The sequence below is a fragment of the Trichechus manatus genome, unplaced genomic scaffold (genome assembly GCF_000243295.1).
Source record: "Trichechus manatus latirostris isolate Lorelei unplaced genomic scaffold, TriManLat1.0 scaffold00060, whole genome shotgun sequence".
Classification (NCBI taxonomy): Eukaryota; Metazoa; Chordata; class Mammalia; order Sirenia; family Trichechidae; genus Trichechus; species Trichechus manatus.
In genome coordinates this window covers 3,760,115-3,782,948 of record NW_004443996.1, presented here as the reverse complement: position 1 = coordinate 3,782,948, position 22,834 = coordinate 3,760,115, and the positions used below count along the sequence as shown (strand labels likewise).

The 22,834-nt window shown below is 36.4% G+C and overlaps 1 protein-coding gene across 3 annotated transcripts in view; it reads left to right on the top strand.

Moving 5' to 3' along the window:
- APOOL (apolipoprotein O like) overlaps positions 1-22,834 on the top strand; it is a 90,319-nt gene that overhangs the window by 50,004 nt on the left and 17,481 nt on the right. For 2 of the 3 annotated variants that reach the window (XR_002824518.1, XM_023733596.1), the window contains exons 2-6: positions 530-631; positions 6,671-6,790; positions 9,863-9,917; positions 11,380-11,478; positions 18,082-18,173. Coding sequence is in view for 2 of the 3 variants with exons in the window: in XM_023733596.1 (XP_023589364.1) it covers positions 530-631; positions 6,671-6,790; positions 9,863-9,917; positions 11,380-11,478; positions 18,082-18,173 (468 nt within the window). In the remaining variant the exon portion in view is untranslated. Of the gene's footprint in view, positions 1-529; positions 632-3,786; positions 3,808-6,670; positions 6,791-9,862; positions 9,918-11,379; positions 11,479-18,081; positions 18,174-22,834 lie in introns of those variants that run through there. The other variant, XM_023733598.1, reaches the window with a different exon arrangement.

Here is a 22,834-nt window from a genome sequence, read left to right as displayed (position 1 = left end):
CCACACAATACTAGGAATCATGGCCTAACCAAGTTGACACATATTTTTGGGGGACACAATTCAGTCCATGACAGTTACCGATTCTGTCCACCACTATACTTTTATCCCCTCTATCCTCAAATCACCACTAAGGTGATAAGGTAACATTTACAGGTTCCAGGGATTAGGATCTGGATATCTTTGGGGTCATTATTCAGCATAGCACAAATACCATGATAAATCCCACATAATCCCTCAAATTGTAAATTCTCGTTTTCTTGGTAATTATTGTATTTCTTTATTTCATATGAAGTAGGTCATTAACAAGTAGGTAAAAATAGTACTGTATTATCCAGAGAAGAATTTTAGAAACTGTGTCATAAAAGAATGTAATTTGTAGTGCTTGAGTTTAAATTTAATTTGAATTTAAATTAATTTTAAATTATTTAAATGAAACCAATAGTGTTCTTCAGATGTCTCCGGAATTTATCAGGAAATGTAAGATGGGGAGCTTTTCAATTAAAAAGGTATTTTTGATATATTTTTCCAGATGGGAAAGCTGACAGCTATGCCTGCAGGTCTGATATGTGCATCTATAGTTGTCCGTGCAGCCAAAGAAGAGTCCAAAAAGCAGCTAGTGAAACCAGAGCAGGTAATTTGCCTACTGCAGATTTGTGAATTTTGTATGAGATAAAGATAATGAAGAAGCTATGAGTTTGTTTTAGGTGGTGCAGATAGTTAAGTGCTCAACTACTAGCTGAAACGTTGGCAGTTTGAACCCACCCAGAGGCACCTTGGGAGACAGGCCTGGCGATCTGCTTCTGAAGGGTCACAGGCTTGGAAACTCTATGGAGCAGTTCTACTCTGCACACATAGGGTTGCAATGAGTCAGAATCGACTTGACATCAACTAACAACAACATTCATCAGAAATGTTTTTAAAGTATTTGTTAGGCACATTTTGTAAGTTGAGAGAAATGCTAATAAGGTATTTTAAAATAAACACTGTATTATATTTAACTCAAACATCTAAAATTCTAACTCCAGTGGGAAACAGTTGATGATTTTTCTTAATGACTGAAAGACATTTATTAGTTAATCAATAAGTAGTGCAGTGTTTTAGAAATTCTAAGAAGTCTGATTTTTTTTTGTCTTGAAAAACAAATACAGGTACACCTCATATTAGGAAACCTTAGTTGAAGGAAATCATTAAGATCTCAGTTTTGGAAGTGATCCTAATCAAGTGTTTTCTAGTTTAGCCTAGAAAACATGGTACCACAGTCACCTCTACAATATGCACGCTAAGTGGCTATTTATCGTCTATATGAATAAAACTCTAAATAAAGGAATCTAAGCCAGGCCATTATGTTTTCTGACAGCTCTAATTCATCTTAAGGTCCTTCTTTATATCAAACACAAACCTGTCTCTTAATAACTTCTACCCACTGGCCTTGCATCTCTTGCATTGGTGCCATACAGAAAAATTCTCATATCTCTCCCAAAACAACCTTTGAGATATCATTAATATTTCAGTTAACTAATACTTAAAGTAATATGTCCTACATAAGGATATTAGTTGCTTTAACCATTCCATTCCTCATATGTCATAGCTTTGACTTCTTCAGTATCATGATTATTCTCTACTGAACATATTCAGGATGCTTAATGTGTTTTTCTTCAGGTGTAAGTATTTTGACCACTGTAGGATAGACTCAGGCTCTGACTTCCCTTCTTCTAGATATTATATTTCTATTTATGCTGCTCCAAATCACATTTGTTTTATATTTATTTTTATTTTGAGTGCTGTAATCAACCTTGATCATAATCAACTTTTGACAGACTGAACTTGGCAGTTCTCTAAAATTCATTAAATAATTTACATGTGCTGCTTGTTAAGCTATGTCTTCTCTAAATCTTTACTTGTGCATTTGGACTTTTAAAACTCAGTTTCGGTTACATTTATGCTTGTTTAAATTTTATCTTATTGATTTGACCCATCATGCCAACCTGTTGAGATCTAATTTTGCTTACTGTCTTAGTCATCTAGTGCTGCTATAACAGAAATAGCACAAGTGGATGGCTTTAACAAACAGAAGTTTATTTTCTCACAGTCTAGTAGGCCAGAAGTCCAAATTCAGGGCATCAGCTCTAGGGGAAGGCTTTCTGGGTCTGTCAGCTCTGGAGGAAGGTCCTTGTCATCAGTCTTTCCCTGGACTAGGAGCTTCTCCATGCAGGAACCCTGGGTCCAAAGGATGCTCTCTGCTCCCAGTGCTTCTTTCTTGGTGGTATGAGGTGTCTCCCCCCACCCCACCCCCGCTTGCTTCCCTTTCCTTTTATCTCTTGTAAGATAAAATGTGGTGCAGGCCACACCCCAGGGAAACTCCCTTTACATTGGATCAGGGATGTGACCTTAGTAAGTGTGTTACAGTCTCACCCTAATCCTCTTTAACATACAGTTACAATCACAAAATGGAGGGCAGCCACACAATACTAGGAATCATGGCCTAACCAAGTTGACACATATTTTTGGGGGACACAATTCAGTCCATGACAGTTACTGATTCTGTCCACCACTATACTTTTATCCCCTCTATCCTCAAATCACCCCGAAGAAATATCTATATACCATTCATCTACTTAGTAATGTATACTTGATAAAACAGGTCTAGGTCGGAATCCTGTCTCTACCACTAATTAGTTGGGTAACATTGAGGAGAATTCTTAATGGTGGCATAAGTATTCTGTTGTATGAATATACCATTATGAAATATACAATTTCCACAAATTTTTGGAAATTTAGAATTCTTCCAATTATTTTGCTGTTGTAGTCAGTGCTTTAATGAACCACTTTTTACCTAAATCTTTTGTACATCTATAGTTATTTCCTTAGGATAATTTCTAGAATAATTGTAGGTCAGAAGGTACAAAAATATTAATACATTTGCCAGACTAACATGCATAAAGGTGGTATTCATTCATTCATTCAACAAAAATATTTACTGAGTTCCTCTGGTGTGTATGAGACACTATTCTAAGCACTGGATAAAGTTGTATAAATTTTCTTTAGCAGTTTAGGGTAGATTCACTTCCCTAAATACTTGCTGACTCTTGAGTATTCTCTTTCTCTGCCTTCTTTTTATTAATCTTAGAAGGATGTTGTTTTTAAGCCTACCTTGACACACTCCCATATTTGGACAACTCAGAATCAAGATGAGAAGATTAGTAACTATCATTTGGCCTTGATAGCTGAATTTACAAATTTCTGAATTTTAAAATAAAATTAAGCTCTTTACTGTATTGTAGGATACACAGAATTCGTTTTTATTTCTTATATTCCCCAGGACATTTTAAATAGAATATGAGTGAATTGCTTATTCAACGAAGTTGGTTGTGAATTATATGCTAGGAATTATTCACAAGGATATATAAGACAGGATCCATTACTTGAGGAACTTAGACCTTCTGAAGGGATGAAAATGTGATTTAGATGCAACACTTCAAGGAAATTTTATTGTGTAAAGTGAGTTATACATCTGTTTAAAACTATTTACAAAAAAGCCTCTATAAATCAGAACACTTTATGAATGAGATGTTTGGTTAATTGAATCTTCTGGTAAACTTGTGGCTAACCAGAAAATCCTGTTTTTATTTCAACTCTTCTTATTAAACATCTTTTTCAAAAGTATTCATGTTGTTGTTGTTAGGTGCCATCGAGTCAGTTCCAACTCGTAATGACCGTATAGGACAGAGTAGAACTGCCCCATAGGGTTTCCAAGGCTGTAATCTTCAGGGGAACAGATTGCCACATCTTTCTCCCATGGAGCGGCTGGTAAGTTCAAACCACTGACCTTTTGGTTAGCAGCCAAGCACTTAACTGTTGGGCGACCAGGGCTCCTTAAGTATCCATATACTCTAGAAAGCTATGCCAGGCGATAGGGCAATCTTTTTTTTTTTTTTGGTAACCATAAAATTTGCAGTACTCAGATCTGAAATATTACCGGCAATTGGGCTGCATGTATGCCAACAACCACAGACATCCCTGGACGTTTCTTTTTTTAAACACCTCTTTGATTGAGTTTGACTTGTTTTCTTGTAATTTGCTTGTTTTCACCAAGAAATAAGGGAAAAAATATTGATTTAAAAGTTCTAGTTATTTGAGTTCCTTTTAATTTTAAATGTGGTTTTATAGCTTACCAAATCTAATCATAATTCCTAATCAAGTACAAACATGTATTTATGCAGTAAGTGGCCCAGGGTCTCCAATTTATAGTGGCAGTGCTCTTTCTTCAGTGGAGACTATCATAACAGCTTTGTGGCTGATTCTTAAAAAAAAATCTCACGGCAAGGTTGAAATCCTTTTATCATAAACCTTTCAGTTACCCTTGAATGCCCATATTCTAAGAAGGAAAGTGCTTTAAAGCACTGGTTCTTAACCATTTTGACCTCTTTGAGAATCTGATGCTCTTCCTAGAAAAATGCATACATGAAATTTTGCTTACAGTAGACCTCAGATGAAGAACCTTTTCTTTAATCTGTTAATCTCATGTATGTTGTTAGGTTCCATTGAGGCGGTTCCAACTCAAAGCAACCCTATGAACAACAGAATGAGACACTGTCTGGTCCTGTACCATCCTCACAATTTTTGTTACGCTTGAGTCCATTGTTGCAGCCACTGTGTCAATCCATCTTATTGAGGATCTTCCTTTTTCACTGACCCTGTACTTTACCAAACATGATGTCCTTCTCTAGGGACTGGTCTTACCTGATAACATACAAAGTATGTGAGACAAAGTCTCACCATCATTGCTTCCAAGGAGCACTCTGGTTGTACTTCTTCCAAGACAGATTTGTTTGTTCTTTCAGTCCATGGCATATTCGATATTCTTCACCAACACGATAATTCAAAGGCATCAATTCCTCTTCGGTCTTCCTTATTCATTGTCCAGCTTTCACATGCATATGAGGCAATTGAAAATATCATGGTTTTGGTCAGGTGCACTTTAGTTATCAAAATAACATCTTTGCTTTTCAGCACTTCAAAGAGGTCTTTTGCAGCAAATTGGCCCAATGCAACACATCGTTTGATTTCTTGGCTGCTGCTTCCATGGGTGTTGATTGTGGATCCAAGTAAAATGAAATCCTTGACGACTTCAATCTTTTCTCCGTTTATCATGATGTTGCTTATTGGTCCAGTTGTGAGGACTTTTGTTTTCTTTATGGTGAGGTGTAATCCATACTGAAGGCAGTGGTCTTTGATCTTCATCAGTAATTACTTGAAGTCCTCTTTGCTTTCAGCAAGCAAGGTTGTGTCATATCGCAAGTTGTTAGTGAGTCTTCTCCAATCCTTCTTCATACAGTCCAGCTTCTTAGATTATTTGCTCAGCATACAGATTGAATAAGTATGATGAAAAGATACAACCCGGACACACAACTTTCCTGATTTGAAAACACACAGTATCCCCTTGTTCTGTTTGAACAACTGCCTCTTGGTCTATATACAGGTTCTGCATGAGCACAAATAATTGTTCTGGAATTCTCATTCTTCCCAATGTTATCCATAATTTGTTATGGTCCACACAGTCAAATGCCTTTGCATAGTCAATAAAACACAGGTAAACATCTTTCTAGAATTCTCTGCTTTCAGCCAAGATCCATCTGACGTCAGCAGTGATATCCCTTGTTCCCCGTCCTCTTCGTATTCAGCTTGAATTTCCGGCAATTCCCTGTCAATGTACTGCTGCAGCCATTTTCGAATCATCTTCATTAAAATTTTACTTGTGCGTGTGACATTAATGATATTGTTCGATAATTTCTGCATTCTGTTGGATCTCCTTTCTTTGGAATGGACACACATCTGGATCTCTTCCAGTTGATTGGCCAGGTAGCTGTCTTACAAATTCCTTAGCATAGACAAGTGAACACCTCCAGCACTGCATCCGTTTGTTGAAACATCTTAATTGGTATTCCATCAATTCCTGGAGCCTTGTTTATCACCAGTGCCTTCAGTGCAGCTTGACTTCTTCCGTCAGTAATATCGGTTCTTGATCATATGCTAACTCCTGAAATGGTTGAACATCGACCAGTTCTTTTTGGTACAGTGTCTGTGTATTCCTTCTATCTTCTTTTGATACTTCCTGAGTCATTCAATATTTTGTCCATAGAATCCTTCAATATTGCAACTCGAATCTTGAATTTTTTCTTCAGTTCTTTCAGCTTGAGAAATGCTGATCATTTTCTTCTGTTTTGGTTTTCTAATTCCAGGTCTTTGCATTTCATTATAATACTTTGTCTTTTCAAGCCACCCTTTGAAATATTCTATTTAGCTCTTTTACTTCATCATTTCTTCTGTTCACTTTAGCCAGTCTACATTCAAGAGCAAGTTTTGTTTCGTGTTCCCCATATTCCGTGTACCATATCCACCTGTTTTATAGCAGATGACTTCAGAGTAAAACCTGGTTTTATTGGTCATCCCTCTGAGTTTCTGTTTTTACTTAATTTATGGCCTCTGAATATTCTTTATAACCAGCTTACCAGATGATCCCTGCATCTAAGGTGGGTTTAAAAAATATTTTGTCCAGCAGTTTTAGTTGTTTTTAGCAGGAAGGTTGATGAGGATTTCTGTTCTGTCATACTGCTGGAAAAGGAAGTTCATCTATTTTATGTTTTTGACGTGAATTTTTTTTTGTCTCTAGCTCCCCATATATACTGCACCACCTCTTCAATCTAAATATGTTGAAGAACAGCCTGGTCATTTGCAAATGGGCTTTGCTTCCATCCGTACTACAACTGGTCGTTATATTGGCTGGTTCAAGGTAAGTAAATTCTGATGGTGATTTAATATTTGTGTTTTTTTATTTTTTATTACATACCAGTTATTTCAGTTACCTATTGATATGTAACAAACTACCCCAAAATCTAGTGACTTAAAACAGCTGCCATTCTATTATATCTCATGATTTTGTACGTCAGGAATTTGATCTCCCGTTGCATGTCATGTTGACAGAGGTTACTCAGTGGTGTTCAGCTAGTGGATGGGCTGATGTGTAAAGTCCAAGACAGCTTCATTCTCATCTCTGGTACCTTGTCAGGGATGACTGAAAAGACTTGGCTCAGCTGGGATTGTTGACTGGAACACCTACACATGGCCCTCAAGAATGGTGGTCTCAGGTAGTCAGGTATCTTACATGGGCAGTCTAAGACTCCCAGAAAAATGTTCCAAGAGGCCCTAGGCAGAAGTTGCTAATCTTATTCTTACCTATCCTCAGATGTCCAAGAAAATCACTTCCACATCATTGTATTGTCCATTCAAGTCCCTGATGCCAGCCCAGTTTTAAAGGGAAGGGAATTAGATGCCACCTCTTAATGGGAGTAGCAGCAAAGAATTCGTGCCGTATTTAATCTGCTATACCACCACTGCATAGATCAAAGCAGTTGAGCAAGCATGTATATGTTACCTAGCATGTACAAGGCATTGTTTGGCTTTTTACATGAAAGGTTGAGATTACTTCTGAATTGTTCCTTGTTTGGTTAAACAAAATGTTGTTCAGTTGTTGGATTTAACTCATAAGATCATTTTGACTACAGTCAGCTACTGGGCAAAGTAAAATTCATCTGGCTTTACGGTTTAGCCTCAGTCCGCATTATTCAACAGCAGAGTGGTGAAGCAAGCTGATAAACCACTTCATTATCATCACATCAACATAGTTGTGCTAGTATCAATATCACCAATGTCAATGTCAGAATAATAATGTTGGTACCATTGTTTTTATCATTCTAGTCTTATAACCACACAACTTTTCCTCAAATCTAGCCTAACCAATTGTGAATTCCTGTGCTTTTTAATTTTTAATCCATTCTCTTAAAAAAAAATTCTAATGATCTTATGAAAAATAACATCGGCTTAGGTAAAATAACCCGTATGAATTCTGGTCATTCCAGATGCTATTTCAAACTTCTGATGAATACATGATGTTATTTTTGAAAGTGTGTGCTTGTCACACACCTCTTCTAATAGTACTAGTTGTCTTTTAGGTACACAGCACACATTCTTAATAATTTGATCTTGGAAGGAAATAACTAATTAGGGTCTGAATCATGCCCCTGAAGCTATATGTCAACAGCCGGATGATTCATACTTAGGTGTCCTGAGATAAATTGTTGCTGCATCCTTAAATTGCTATTGTAACTATCATCCAATTTAAGACTAAAAAAGTATTTTATTCTGTTAATATGCCAAAACGAGTAAGTTGAAGAAGGGCATTTTTTAATGCATTTTATCTTCAGTGTAAACTATTTTACCTTTCTGATTTTTCTGTAAAAACGTAAGCTATTCTTTAAAAATTACTTCTGACTCAAATTACATTCTGCATTAAACCTAGAATCATGCAGGGCAAATTTAATTCCTATCCCTACACCTTAGTATTTTGAAATTTAGGTAGCAGTGACCCCCAGTGGTAAAAGTGAATTCCTAAACACAGCTAAGGAAAATTCCCCTTAAGAAGTGACTAGCTTTCTTCCTCAATGGTTTAATGAGTTCCAATCAGCTAGTCAATAGGTGGAACCCTGGTGGCACAGTGGTCAAGCATTCAGCTGCTAACCAAAAGGTAGGCAGTTTGAATCCACCAGCTGCTCCTTGGAAACCCTATGGGGCAGTTCTACGCTGTCCTGTTGGATCGCTATGAGTCAAAATCGACTCAAGGGCAACGGGTTTAGGTTTTTACATTTTTTAGTCAATAGGTATTTTCGTTTTGAAGATGAAATTTTCCCAAGAGACAGTTCCTAAAGAGAACTAGCTCAGTGGCAGCAGCTCTGTGCTGGTTTCTACAGCTTTAAACCGGGATGAACAGGATGAACCTCTGCATCTCTGATCAACATTACAATATCGAAGAAGAAATTACTAGTACCAAGATAGCTCAATAGCAAGAACTTCTTTCTTTCCTGTCTAATACAATCATTTATCTTTTCATTGCTTTGAAAATCTCTCGGTCTTGTTTTACCCGCATGGTTTTATAGCAGCTCCTTTGGTAGAGTACAGCATGACTATAGGTAAATCATTTTGTGCCTTTATTTTTCTTCTGATGTACTTGAAATAATACCTATCAATCAATAAATATTTATGGCTATCTTTCTTGCATTAAAAGAAATTAGTATCATGTAAAAGAAAAAATCTGCTTTAAAGGTTTAATCCCTCCAGTGGGTTAATAGGATCTTGGTTTGTAGTAAATTTATGTTACTGTTTAAAAACAGAATGGATACTAGTCTGTGTAGGATGATTCTTATCCTCCGATAAATGTCTTTATTAGATTTTTTCTAATGCTAATACGCACTAAGTAAAAAGAAGATGAAACCCTTTTCTTTAGTTTTTTCCCCTTTACTTTTTCTCACAAATTATGTTGTTGCTCTTGCATCTTTATTAATCAAATGTTTCTTCTGAATTTCTATACCAACTTTCTTGCTTTATTTAAATTTCCTTCATTCTTCTAGGCAATTATAAAATGAGATGATAAATCTTTGTATTTCTGCAGTATTTTTCCTGTGAGTTGCTCTGAGTTTTTTATAGTCATTACTTTTCCTCATTTATATGAAGAAAATAGTAAACAAATATTACCCATGTTAAATAGAATGGAAAGCAAGAAAAGAGAGGCTAAGTATTCTCATAGTGAATAAATAGGAAAGCTGGATTTAGATCTGGTTACAATGCGATGTTATTAATCTCTATTCTTGAAATACTGACAAACTTTTTTTCTAAAAGGTAGACAACCACTATTTACCTATTATTTCATCTATCAAGCAAACTTTTTGATATAATCTCAGAGATGTAGGCTATTATCTAATTATCAACAACTTCACAAATGCAAATGTCATTTTTCCCTTTTTATGCTTAGGGTGTATATGTCTTTGTGAAAAACGGGATAATGGATACCGTACAATTTGGAAAAGGTAGGTGGGTAAATGGTCCATAATTAGAAATGTTACTTTTTTTTTAAGTTGCAAGGTTTAAATGTGAGAAAAATAAAACATGACATGCTATCTATTATCAGGCTTTTGGCAACTCAGAAGATACTGTGTAGCAGTTTGTTAAAAATAATAACAAAGCAATAATAACTACCATTTAGTTAGTGATTAGTTTGTACTAAGGTACTGTGCTTAGCATTTTAATAATTTATCTAATTTTATTTTTGTAGCAATTCTGTGAAAGTTAGTATTATAATTATCCCCATTTTACAAATGAGGAAACTGAGGTTTAGAAACATGAAATAGGTTACCAAGGTCACATAGCTAGTAAGTGGCTAGTGCCTGGACTTAAACCAAGGTCTGCTTTGACAACAAAGTCCATATTATGTATTCATAAAGCATAAATTAAGATGTCTCCATTGCTTTAAATTATTTTAAATAAATGTTATTTGCTGTTAAAATGCATAGTATTTTGCTGTTGATTGCTAGGAAGCAATATGACAGTCATCCTGGAATATTTATGCTAATGTTGGAAAGCATTGTTTTTGACTCTGTAGTTTGTTATATGGTGTTTAGCAACAGATATAGCTTCCTAATATGCCTGGCTTAAGCCAGTTGTCAAAATAAATATGTACTGGGGGACAGAAAGATCAGCTAAAATTTTAGATGTCTCCATGAAGTTAGTGACCTGTACTTGAATTACCATTATTTAATGTATGTAGGAATTAATTCAAAGTTATATCCCTTGTCAGTCTTGAGGAATATAATAAGTGATTGCCATTAAATAAACTGTGATGGAAGAATGTATTTTTGGATTGCATAGAACCAGAAACAATTTAAATATCTAAAAAGCCAAGAAATCTGTATTGCTGCCCATTCTTCATCTCTTTTTATCTAGGCTCACTTATCATCCTGATCATTGGTTTTACCCAAGAGCAACGGCTGCTCTGGGGTAGATTGGGGAGCAGTGGCAAGCAAGGTCTAGTAGCTGAGTATATCCCTAGAATGTTATTCAAAGCTGCCTAATAAAGTATCTATTTAGATTCTTACTGGATCTTACCAATTTTTTAAAAGATAAGGGCAGAAGCATGTGCATCGTAGGGATATAATACGTACACAATCAGGAATTCACCTTATAGTAATCCATATTAAGGTGTGCACTCTAGCATCATATTTCATTAAAGAGTAATGATCACCTGTATCATTAAGAAAACAAATATCAGTAAATCAGCTACTGAAGGAAGATTTCATTTTGTAACAAGTACCTATTGTAATTATCTTTTAAATTACTGCTCATGTCATTATTTTGTATTGCTCTTTTGAAGAATATTTAAGCCATCTACTATGTATTATCTTAGCAAATCCTTTTAACCTTTTTGCATTATACCTATGTATAATGCCCAATTGTGGTAAATCATTTATATTAATTTTGAACTGATTTTTTGAGATGCATATGTTTATCTGAAGAATCCGCCTGGAGATTTTCTTCCCAAAATTGGAGTGATTACAGTTTCAGGATTGGCAGGCTTGGTTTCAGCAAGAAAAGGTAGGGTTTGAAAATATATTCTCCTTTTAATGTCATTATATTAATTTACTGAATTTTACTGCCATGAGGAGACCTCTATCCCTTTATTGAATATTATCGATATAGGCCACCGTAAAAACTTTTAGATTTTATAGTACAGCATGTTTACTTTTGTAAAGACTCTATTTTCAAAAATATGGCTGTTTCAAAAGATGTCCAGCATTATTAGTCATCAGGTAAATGCAAATTAAAACCATTATAAAATATCACTACACAGCTATTAGAATGACTAAAAGTAAAGAGACTGACCATACCGCCTGTAGTCGAGGATGCAGAGCAACTGAAACTCTCATACATTTTTGGTGGCAATGCAGAATGGTACAGCCATTTTTAAAAACAGTTTGGCAGTTTCTCATAAAATTAAAAATACACTTAATATATGACCTAGCAGTCCCACTCCTGGGTATTTATCCTGGAGAAATGAAAAATTTATGTTCCCACAAAAACCTGTACACAAATGTTTAAGTAATTTTTTTCATAATCACCCAAAGCTGGAAGTAACCCAAATGTCCTTCAATGGGTAAGTAGATAAACTGTGGTACATACAATGGAATATTAATGAGCAACAAAAAGGAATGAGCTATTGACATCTGCAACAATTCAGATGAATCTGTTGAAAGAAGCCAGTCTAAAAAAGCTGTATACTGTATAATTCCATTTATCTGATGTTCTCAAGATGACAAAACTGTAGTGACAGAGAGCAAATCAGTGGTTCCCAGGGTTAGGAGTGGGGAGAGGTTGTGCCTACAAAGGGATAGCATGAGGTAGTTTTTTGAGCTAATAGAACTGTTCTGTATTTTGATTGTGGTTGTGGTTACATGACTATACATATATTTTGATTCATAGAACTGTACACCAAAAAAGCCAAATTTACTATATGATAATTTAAAAATACATATAATTGTTCCTATTAAAATTGTTATCTGTCATTTTATTATATTCTAGGAAACATTTTTTAAAAGCTCTTAAGAGTCTCTAGCTACCAAAAAAAAAATATCTTGAGAGTTTTATGTTAATGTAAAAATATATACTAATCACTCAAATTGCTTCTTTTCTTAGTCACGATCACCCATATTCAGAGGGACTATGTTTAAAATTTCAGACAGAGATACTGACATCTCAGAAAAATTTGATTCTCTCTTGGTTTCATCCTGACCAAGGTTGCTGGGACGGACATCAGCCAGCTTGCTCACAGTGGAATTTGAGAAAGTAGACAGCTCAGCTCACTACTTTCATTCAGCATGAAGGCTTGATATGTTTGGTTCCTTTGCCTCTCTTTATACCCTATGTCACTATCAACTTTGCCCTTCCTTCCTACTATGCCACTTGTGGTCTCCAAGACCATCACCAGGTTCATTCATTCGCTAGGAAGACTCACAGTCCTCAGCACATAGTTGTACTTATGGCTAAGATTTATTACAGTAATAGGATACAAAGCAAAATCAGCAAAGGGAAAAGGCACATGGGGCAAAGTCAAGAGGAAACCAGGTGAAAACTTCAAGCGTTCTCTCCCAGTGGACTCACGTAGGACACACTCAATTCCTCAGCAGTGAGCTGTCACAACACGTGTGAAATGTTGTCAACCAGGGAAGCTCTTTAGAAACTTGAGTGCCCAGGGTTTCTATTAGGAGCTGGTCACATAGGTACTGTCTACTTAGCATGCACCAAAAGTTCCAGACTCCCGGAAGAAAAGCAGATGTTCAGCATAAATCATGTTGTTTGTATAAACAGTTTAGTTACAGTGATCCACTGTTATCATTTAGGGAATGTTTTATATCAGTGTAGGGAACTGCTTATCAGTCAAATTTCCAGACACCAGCCAAGGGCCATTCTTGTAAGCAGGCCTTTCTAAGGATGGAAGTCTCAAGCCTGCTATGTTAACTTTTTTCTGTACACTATTAAAAACAACTCTTTCATAAGCACATACTGAATTTTGTATTTGACCGTCTTTCACCTCTGGGCATTGGAAATCCCTCTCAGTAGTCATTACTACCTCCCTTCTTCACCCAAGCCCTTATGAAGCGAGTGTAGTTACCTGGTTAGTAGACATTTCAGTCACCTTCCATCCATTCTCTGTCCACACCCCCGTTTTTAATTGTTACATATGTTTGGAAGACACAACTCTTCACCAGTCTGGAATCTAATATCAGATACGTCATGATTGGTTTACCCAGCTTTAGTCCTCAAAGCAGCCTCAACTCAGGTGCACCTAATTGGATACAAAAACCTCTGTGCAATTAATTATAAGAACATTACAGCATTCTAACTCTAACCTATATATCTTATCCCAATGGACCTAACACTCTCCCTATAGCTAATATTAACACCTCCGTATATCCCGTTTTGAACCCTGGTAGCACAGTGGTTAAGCGTTTGGCTGCTAACCAAAAGGTCAGCAGTTCAAATCCACCAGCCACTCCTTGGAAACCCTGTGGGAGCAGTTCTACTCTGTCCTATAGGGTCACTATGAGTCAGAATTAACTTGACGGCAATGGGTTTGGTTTATATTCCATTTCTTTTTCTAACACTGTGAACAACTTCTAACTTAATACATATTATAAATTATTTGTTAAGAAATAATTGAATGGGAACCATATGTCTGATAAGGGTTTAATATCCAGGATGTATGAAAAACTCCTATAACTTAACAAAAAGACAAACGACCCAATCAAAAAATGGGCAAAGGTATTGAATAGACATTTCACCAAAGAAGATATACAAATAAAAGATGCTCAGCGTCATTATGGGCAAAGATTGAATAGATGTTTCACCAAAGAAGATATACAAATGAGAAGATGCTCGATGTCGTTAGTGATTGTTGTTGTGTGCCGTGGAGTTGATTCCAACACATAGCGGCCTTATAGGACAGAGTAGAACTGCCCCATTGGGTTTCCTAGGCTGAAATCTTTATGGGAGCAGATCACCAGGTCTTTTCTCCTGCAGAGCAGCTGGTGGGTTTGAACTGCTGACCTTTTGGTTAACAGCTGAGCGCTTAACCATCGCACCACCAAGGCTCCTCTTATTAGTCAGTAGAACCAAAAACCAAACCCGTTGCCGTCGAGTCGATTCCGACTTATAGCAACCCTATAGGACAGAGTAGAACTACGCCCAGAGTTTCCAAGGAGTGCCTGATGGATTCGAACTGCTGACCTTTTGATTAGCAGCCATAGCTCTTAACCACTACACCACCAGGGTTTCCTATTAGTCAGTAGGGAGATGCAAATCAAAACTACATTGAGATACCACCTAACCCCTACTAGGATGGCTACAATAAAATAATTAAAAAAAAAACAACAACAGACAACAGGTGTTGATGAGGCTGTAGAGAAATTGGAACCCTTGTCCATTGCTGGTGGGAATACAAAATGGTATAACTACTGTGGAAAACTGTGGGTTTTTTAAATTGTACTTTAGATGAAGGTTTACAGAGCAAATAGTTTCTCATTAAACAGTACACATATTGTTTTATGACAATGGTTAACAACCCCACAACACGTCAACATTGTCCCTTCTCAACCTTGGGTTCCCTATTGCCAGCCTTCCTGTCGCCTCCTGCCTTCTAGTCCTTGTCCCTGGACTGTTGTGCCCCATTAGTCTCGTTTCGTTTTATGGGGCTGTCTAATCTTTGGCTAAACGGTGTACCTTGGGAGTGACTTCATTACTTAGCTAAAAGGGTGTCTGGGGACCATACTCTCAGGGTTTCTCCAGTCTCTGTCAGGCCAGTAGTAAGTCTGGTCTTTTTTTGTTAGTTAGAATTTTGTTCTACATTTTTCTCCCACTCTGTCCGGGACCCTCTGTTGTGATCCCTGTCAGAGCAGTCAGTGGTGGTAGCCGCGCACCATCTAGTTGTACTGGACTCAGTCTGGTGGAGGCTGTGGTAGTTGTGGTCCATTAGTCCTTTGGACTAAATCTTTTCCTTGTATCTTGTTTTCTTCTTTCTCCCTTGCTCCCGAAGTGGTGAGACCAGTGGAATATCTTTGATGGCTGCTCACAGGCTTTTAAGACCCCAAACGCTACTCACCAAGGTAGAATGTAGACCATTTTCTTTATAAACTATGTTATTCCAATTGAGCTAGATGTTCCCCGAGACCATGGTCCCCACAGCCCTCCTCCCAGCAATTCAGTCCCTCAGGGAGTTTGGATATGTCTATGGAGCTTTGTGGAAAAGAGTTTTAACAGTTCCTCAAAAAATTAAATATAGAACTAACTACCATATGACCCAGCAATTGCAATTCTAGCAATATACCAAAAAGACTCTAAAGCAGGAACACAATAGACAATTGTACACCAGTGTTCATTGCAACACTGTTCACAATAGCCAAAAGGTGGAAACAGCCTAAATGTCCCATCAACAAATGAATGGATAAATAAAATGTAGTACATACATACAATGGGATTACATTCCATCAAAAAGACAAATGAAATTCTGATACATGCTACATACAACATAGATGAATCTTGAAAACATTATGCTGAGTAAAATTTAGTCTGTCACAAAAGGAAAATATTGTATGACCCCACTTATATGAAATAGGGCAAATATATAGAGATCAAAGTTTATTAGTGGTTACCAGGGATGAGAGGGAGGGGAAAAGGGGAAGCCTTTGCTTAGGGGGTACTGAGTTTCTGTTAATGGTGGTGGAATAATTTGGAAAAGATAGTGGTGATAGTTGCACAGCATGATAAACATAATTAATGTCACTGAATTGTACATGTAAAAACTGTTGAATTGGCAAGTGTTTTGTTATATATATATTAAATTTCGTTGTAAAAATATAAAGGACACAACGTTTGCCAATTCAACATTATTCATGTGTACATTTAATAAAACCAGTCACATCAATCATTTGAATACATTTTACCACATCAAAACAATAAAAATAAGATAAAGAAATAATTGAAAGCCAGTATCACAATGTGTAAAATAAGACTCACAGAATTAAATTTTGAAGTAAATTGGCCAAAACTTATTATTCAATCTCAGTGAGAAACTCATAGTCCTCCTGTAAAGAGAAAACATTCCTTAGCTCATTCATCATTATCTCAGAATGTTAGAGCTGGAATAATCTAACCCAGTGTTTTTCAAACTGTATCTCAACCTATTATTAGGTAGTGAAATAAATATTGTGGATCTCAGGAAGCATTTTATTTAAAAAAATAAAATAGAGAAGAGCAAATATCAGTGTGTTTTATATTTAGTATGGCTAAATATTTTGCAGCTTGTTTCAGTGAAGTGTGTGTGTGTGTATGATAGATCATAGGTCATAATGTAAAATTTGTTCTTTATAATGAGTTATGATAAAAAAAAAAGTTTGAAAGCTGTTGGTTTATTCTAACTCTCTTATGTTACAAATAGAAGTCCAGAGAAATGAAACCACTCAGTGAATAGTACATAGATAGTTAATGGCTGTGTCTAGAGTCCGCCCCAAATTTCCGGAGTAGGGCTGTTGAATCCAAATGAAATGTATTTTTTGTAGATTGGCCTCTTCTATGAAGTAAAGAGAGGATGAACGTAAGTCTTTTTAACCTCTAAAATGATACATGAAGGAAAAACTGCCACCTTCCAAGTTTAGGAGTAGCACTATTAGGGGAATTTGGCTGAATCAAGGTAACCTACAGCAAGAGATGTTAGGACAGTAAAATCAAGAACAAAACTACACTCTTAGATCCTGGAATAATAGTAAACAGAAGTGGAGTAACGGAGCAACTTACAACATGTCTTTATATACCTAGACCCTCTTTCACACAGTACCACTAAAACCAGTATAAAGGAAAGCTGAACTAGAGGTTGGAGCAGCCCACCTATTCAGTCTGCCAGGCAGGGTTCAATCCTGAGCTTTCCACTCCCAGTTTAACCAGAGCAGCTTCAAGTTTATAGATTTTATATACTGAAGTTCCTAGTGAAATTCTATTTGGAAGGATTGTTTTGAACAGAATTTTGCTGTCAAAAAAAAGTTGGAAAATAACTCTTAAATACTTAGTTAAGACACTTTTGGAAATACATTAATCATCTCACTTTAGAATGATAAATTATTCATTATTCTAAATCAGTGACATGAAGGAGTTATGTACCTTTTAAAGTCCTTAGCAGATTAGTTAGTTGAGTATTTCACCTTCCTAAGGACATAATCAAAAAAGGATATATAAAAAAGAGTCCATTTCATTTTAATATGGTGTCACAAACATAATAGTTGATTAATTCTCTCTCTTTTCATGCTTTATTAGATATTTGAAAAAAATGTGGTTACAACGTTGTGTTTCTTTGGACATGAAAATATACCTAGCTTTTAAAAAAGAAGAAAATTGGCAAACCTTTTTATGTAGGTAATTATCAGTGTTAGATTGAGAACAGTTTTCTTAAATTGGACATGACAGCAAAGGGTATTAATTAAATAGAGACCCTCAAGGATGTTTTAGCTACTGTCTTAATCAGTATTGTTACCTAAAGAACAATTTAACATAGGGTGATGACTTGAAGGGGATAAAGAGAACATTAAGGTTATAAAAGCATCAAGTCTCTGGTTGCATGTGTTTGGAGTTTAATGATTTGCTTGAATTTTATAGGTTCTAGATTTAAGAAAATTGCTTATCCACTGGGACTAGCCACTTTAGGAGCAACTGTTTGCTACCCAGTTCAGTCAGTAATCATTGCAAAGGTAAGTTCTTTTTAAATGATGGCAACATTTCAGTATTTGTTTAGACAATATTTGTTTAAAGTGTGACAGTATTTAAATGTTACATGGCACCTATAACATTTAATTTTCAGAGAGATATAGTTTGTATCGACTCTTATGTTGGCAAAATCACATTAGCATCTCAGCGTGGTAAATGCTATTCTTAATTACATGACTGTCACAAATAAATAGGATGAATTTATTGAAATATAATTGAGCAATATAAATGCTGGTTTGGGGATGAAGTTCAGAGACACTGAATTAGAATTTATGGGAAGAAATATTACTTTATTGTTGAGGTATGTAATATTCAACTTTTAATTAATTGAAAATTACACCTGCTGGCAGCTGTTCAGTTCAGCAGATTAACATAATGCAAGAAACAACCAATTGCTAGACAATAGAGGCTTCAGAAGCTAAAAAAAGGTACACGTATACAAACTCAATTTTGAAACCACCTACAACTAAGAAACCCCTTCCGTAAATGCTTATAGCTTGTGAGCTCATCTACAAATCAGAACATTCCCCTAATGTGAACAATTTGTGTCAGTATTTTAATGTATTTCATTTCTGTAGCACGTTTGGATTGAGAAAGAGAACTTTGGGAAATGCAGTCTTTTCTTGTTTTCCTTCTTCCCTTAATTGCTGACATTTTCCCTTCACATTTGAAGTAGTGTGTAGTATTATCAGAAGGACTTTCTGTACTTATATTCTCATTACTGCATCTCTTTAATTATTGATGTAGACAAAACTGCCTATTCAGTATTTTGAGAATGTCAAGGATATAATGCATATGTAGTTTGTAATGTGATCAAGCTATAAAAGCTGATAGCAAAGGAATAGTTAAGATAATTCATGGGAAAAAGGATAAACTTATTTTTTTAAAACTTTCCTAAGAATTACATATAATTAAACCACTTCAATTTATAAATTGTTAGTGCTGAAGAAAACTTCAAGCTCATTTAATTCTACTTCCTCATTTTTTCATTTACCAGTAAGGAAAGTGTGGCCCAGAGAGGTTTCACACTGAATGATTGCCCAGGGTCATACTCAACTCCAGGTGTCCTGCTTCCCTGTTCATTACCATTCCCAATGTATGATGCTGCCACTGATTCTCTTTTTCCTTTGAAGTAATGACATCATGTGTTTTATAAAAATGATACCTACTTATCTTAAATAATTAATACAGCTAAGTATAGAAACAAACAACTACTCACCCTAAATCTTCCATTCAGAAAAATATCTGTGTTGACATTTAATCCAGTGTTATTCTAGACATCTCTCCTTGCATGTATAAAAAGACAGGTGGGTGAATTGTTGTTGTTGTTAAGTGCCCTTGAGTCAGTTCTGACTCGTAGCGACCCTATGTACAACAGAACGAAACACTGCCCGGTTCTGCACCATCCTCACGATCGTTGTTACGCTTGAGCCCATTGTTGCAGCCACTGTGTCAGTCCATCTCATTGAGGATCTTCCTCTCTTTTGTTGACCCTCTACTTTACCAAGCATGATGTCCTTCTCCAGGGACTGGTCCTTCCTGATTGTGTCTAAAGTATGTGAGATGAAATCTTGCTATCCTTGCTTCTAAGGACCATTCTGGCTGTACTTCTTCCAAGACAGATTCATTCATTCTTTTGGCAGTCCATGGCATATTCAGTATTCTCCACCAGCATCATAGTTCAAAGGCATCAATTCTTCTTCGGTCTTCCATATTCATTGTCCAGCTTTTGCATGCATATGAGGCGATTGAAAACACCATGGCTTGGATCAGGTGTACCTTAGTCTTCAAGGTGACATCTTTGCTTTTTAACACTTTAAAGAGATCTTTTGCAGCTGATTTGCCCAATGTAGTACATCGTTTGATTTCTTGACTGTTGCTTCCATGGGCGTTGATTGTGGATCCAAGTAAAATGAAATCTTTGACAACTTCAGTCTTTTCTCCGTTTATCATGATGTTGATTATTGGTCCGGTTGTAAAGATTTTTGTTTTCTTTATGTTGAGGGGCAATCCAGACTGAAGGCTGTAGTCTTTGACCTTCATCAGTAAGTGCTTCATAGGCACTGATGGTTGATCTAAGAACAATGATATCCTTGACAATTTCAATTTCTTTGCCGTTTATTATGATGTTGTTTATTGGTCCAGTTGTAAGGATTTTCATTTTCTTTATGATGAGGTGTAATCCATACTGAAGATTGTGGTCTTTGTTCTTCGTTAGTATGTGCTTCAAGTCTTCACTTTTGGCAAGCAAGGTTGTGTCATCTGCATATTGCAGGTTGTTAATGAGTCTTCCTCCAGTCCTGATGCTGCATTCTTCTTCATATAGTCCAGCTTCTCAGGTTATTTGCTTAGCATATAGATTGAATAAGTATGGTGAAAGGATATAACCCTGCTGCATATATTTTCCAATTTTAAACCAAGCAGTATCTCCTTGTTCTGTTCCAGTGACTGACTCTTGATATATATACAGGTTCCTCATGAACACAGTTAAGTATTCTGGAATTCCTATTCTTTGCAATGTTATGCATAATTTGTTATGATCCACATAGTCGAATGCCTTTGCATAGTCAGTAAAGCACAGGTAAACATCTTTCCAGTATTCTCTGCTTTCAGCCAAGATCCATCTGATACCAGCAATGATATCCTTTGTTCCATGTCCTCTTCTGAATCCGGCTTGAATTTCTGGCAGTTCACTATCGATGTATGGCTGCAGCTGTTTTTGATTTATCATCAGCAAAATTTTGCTTGTATGTGATATTAATGATATTGTTTGATAATTTCCACATTCCGTTGGATAACATTTCTTTGAAATGGCCATGATTATGGACCTCTTCCAGTCAGTTGGCCAGGTAGCTGTCATCCAAATTTCTTGGCATAGATGATTGAGTGCTTCCAGCATTGCATCTGTTTGTTGAAGCATCTCAACTGGTATTTTGTCATTTCCTGTAGCCTTGTTTTTCACCAGTGCCTTCAGTGCAGCTTGGACCCCTTCCTTCATTACCATGTGTTCTTCGTCATATGCTACCTCCTGAAATGTTTTAATGTCTACAAATTCTTTTTGGTATTGTAACTTTGTGTATTCCTTTAATCTTCTTTTGATGCTTCCTGCATCAATAAATTTATTACCCATAGAATCCTTAAATATTGTAACTCAAAGCTTGAATCTTTTCCTCAATTCTTCCAGTTTGAGAAATGCTAAGTGTGTTCTTTCCTTTTGGTTTTCTATCTCCAGGTCTTTGCTACATTTCATTATAATGCTTTATTTAGTCTTCTCGAGGCACCCTTTGAAATCTTCTGTTCACTCTTTTACTTCATCATTTCTTCCATTCACTTTAGCTGCTCTTTGGTCAAGAGCAAGTTTCATAGGAGAAATGAAGTCTTGATATGTGCCACCATATGAATGGAGCTGGAAGACATTATGTTGAGTAAAATAAGTCAATCACAAAAGGACAAATATTATATGACCTCACTTATATAAAAGGACTAGAAAAGGCAAAAATGTACAGAGAACAGAGTTTGTGGTTACAAGGGGAGGGAGGGAGGGGAAATGGAGGTTAACGGTGATGGAAATAGCACGTAGATTAAGGGTAGGCTTGCACAGCCGATTATTGTAGTTGCTGCCAATAAGTTGTACACCTGTAAAAAGTTGAATTGGCAAAAGATGTGTGATAGATATATGCACAACAACAACAATAACAAAATAAGAGTAGCTGCTGAGGCTGCTTATATACAAACAAAAACCCCATGGTATTTGTTTTCTTGTTTTGGAGGTTTAGGGTCATAATTTTATGGGACATCCTAGTTAACTGGTGTAATAACGTATTTAGTGCCTTTGTTCTACCTCTTAGTTTGACACGTATCACCTGTGGTCTTAAAAGCTTGCATGCCACCATCCAAGGCACGACAATTGGTCTCTTTTTGCCTAGAACAGTAGAGGAAGAAGGAGAGTCAGAAACAGGAGAAGGATATGGAATGTGTAGCTAATTGCCTCCATGAACAACTGCCTCTTTTGCCAGGAGACTAGAAGAACTGGATGGTACCTGGCTGCCAATGCTGAACATTTTGATCAAAGATTCTATAGAAGGATCCTGATCAAAAGGGGAAAAATGTAGAACAGAATGCAAAATGCTCATGGACTCCAGAGACTTCCTGGAGCCATAAAGGTTGGATGAACCCCTGAATTTATTGCCCTGAGATAATCTTCAAACCCTAAACCAAAAATATCCCCTGAAGTCTTCTTAAAACCAAACGATCGTTTAGCTTAACTCTAAAAAAAAGTCTACCTTGAGCATTATGCTCTTTTTATTTCCCTCAGAAGCTCTTTTATTTTTTTATTGTTTAGTTGAAGTAAAGTTTACATTTCAAGTTAGTCTCCCATACAAAAATTTATACACTGTTATGTGACCCTAATTGTTCTCCCCACACTGTGACAGCACACTCCTACTTTCCACCCCTGATTCCCCATGTACATTCAACCAGCTCCTAACCCTCTCTGCCTTCCCATCTCACCTCCAGACAGAAGCTGCCCATTTAGTCTCTTCTGTATACTTGAGCTGAGAGGCACGCTCCTCACGAGTATCACTTTATGTCCCACAGTCCAGTCCAATCCCTGTCTGAAGAGTTGGGCTTGGAAATTGTTTTAGTT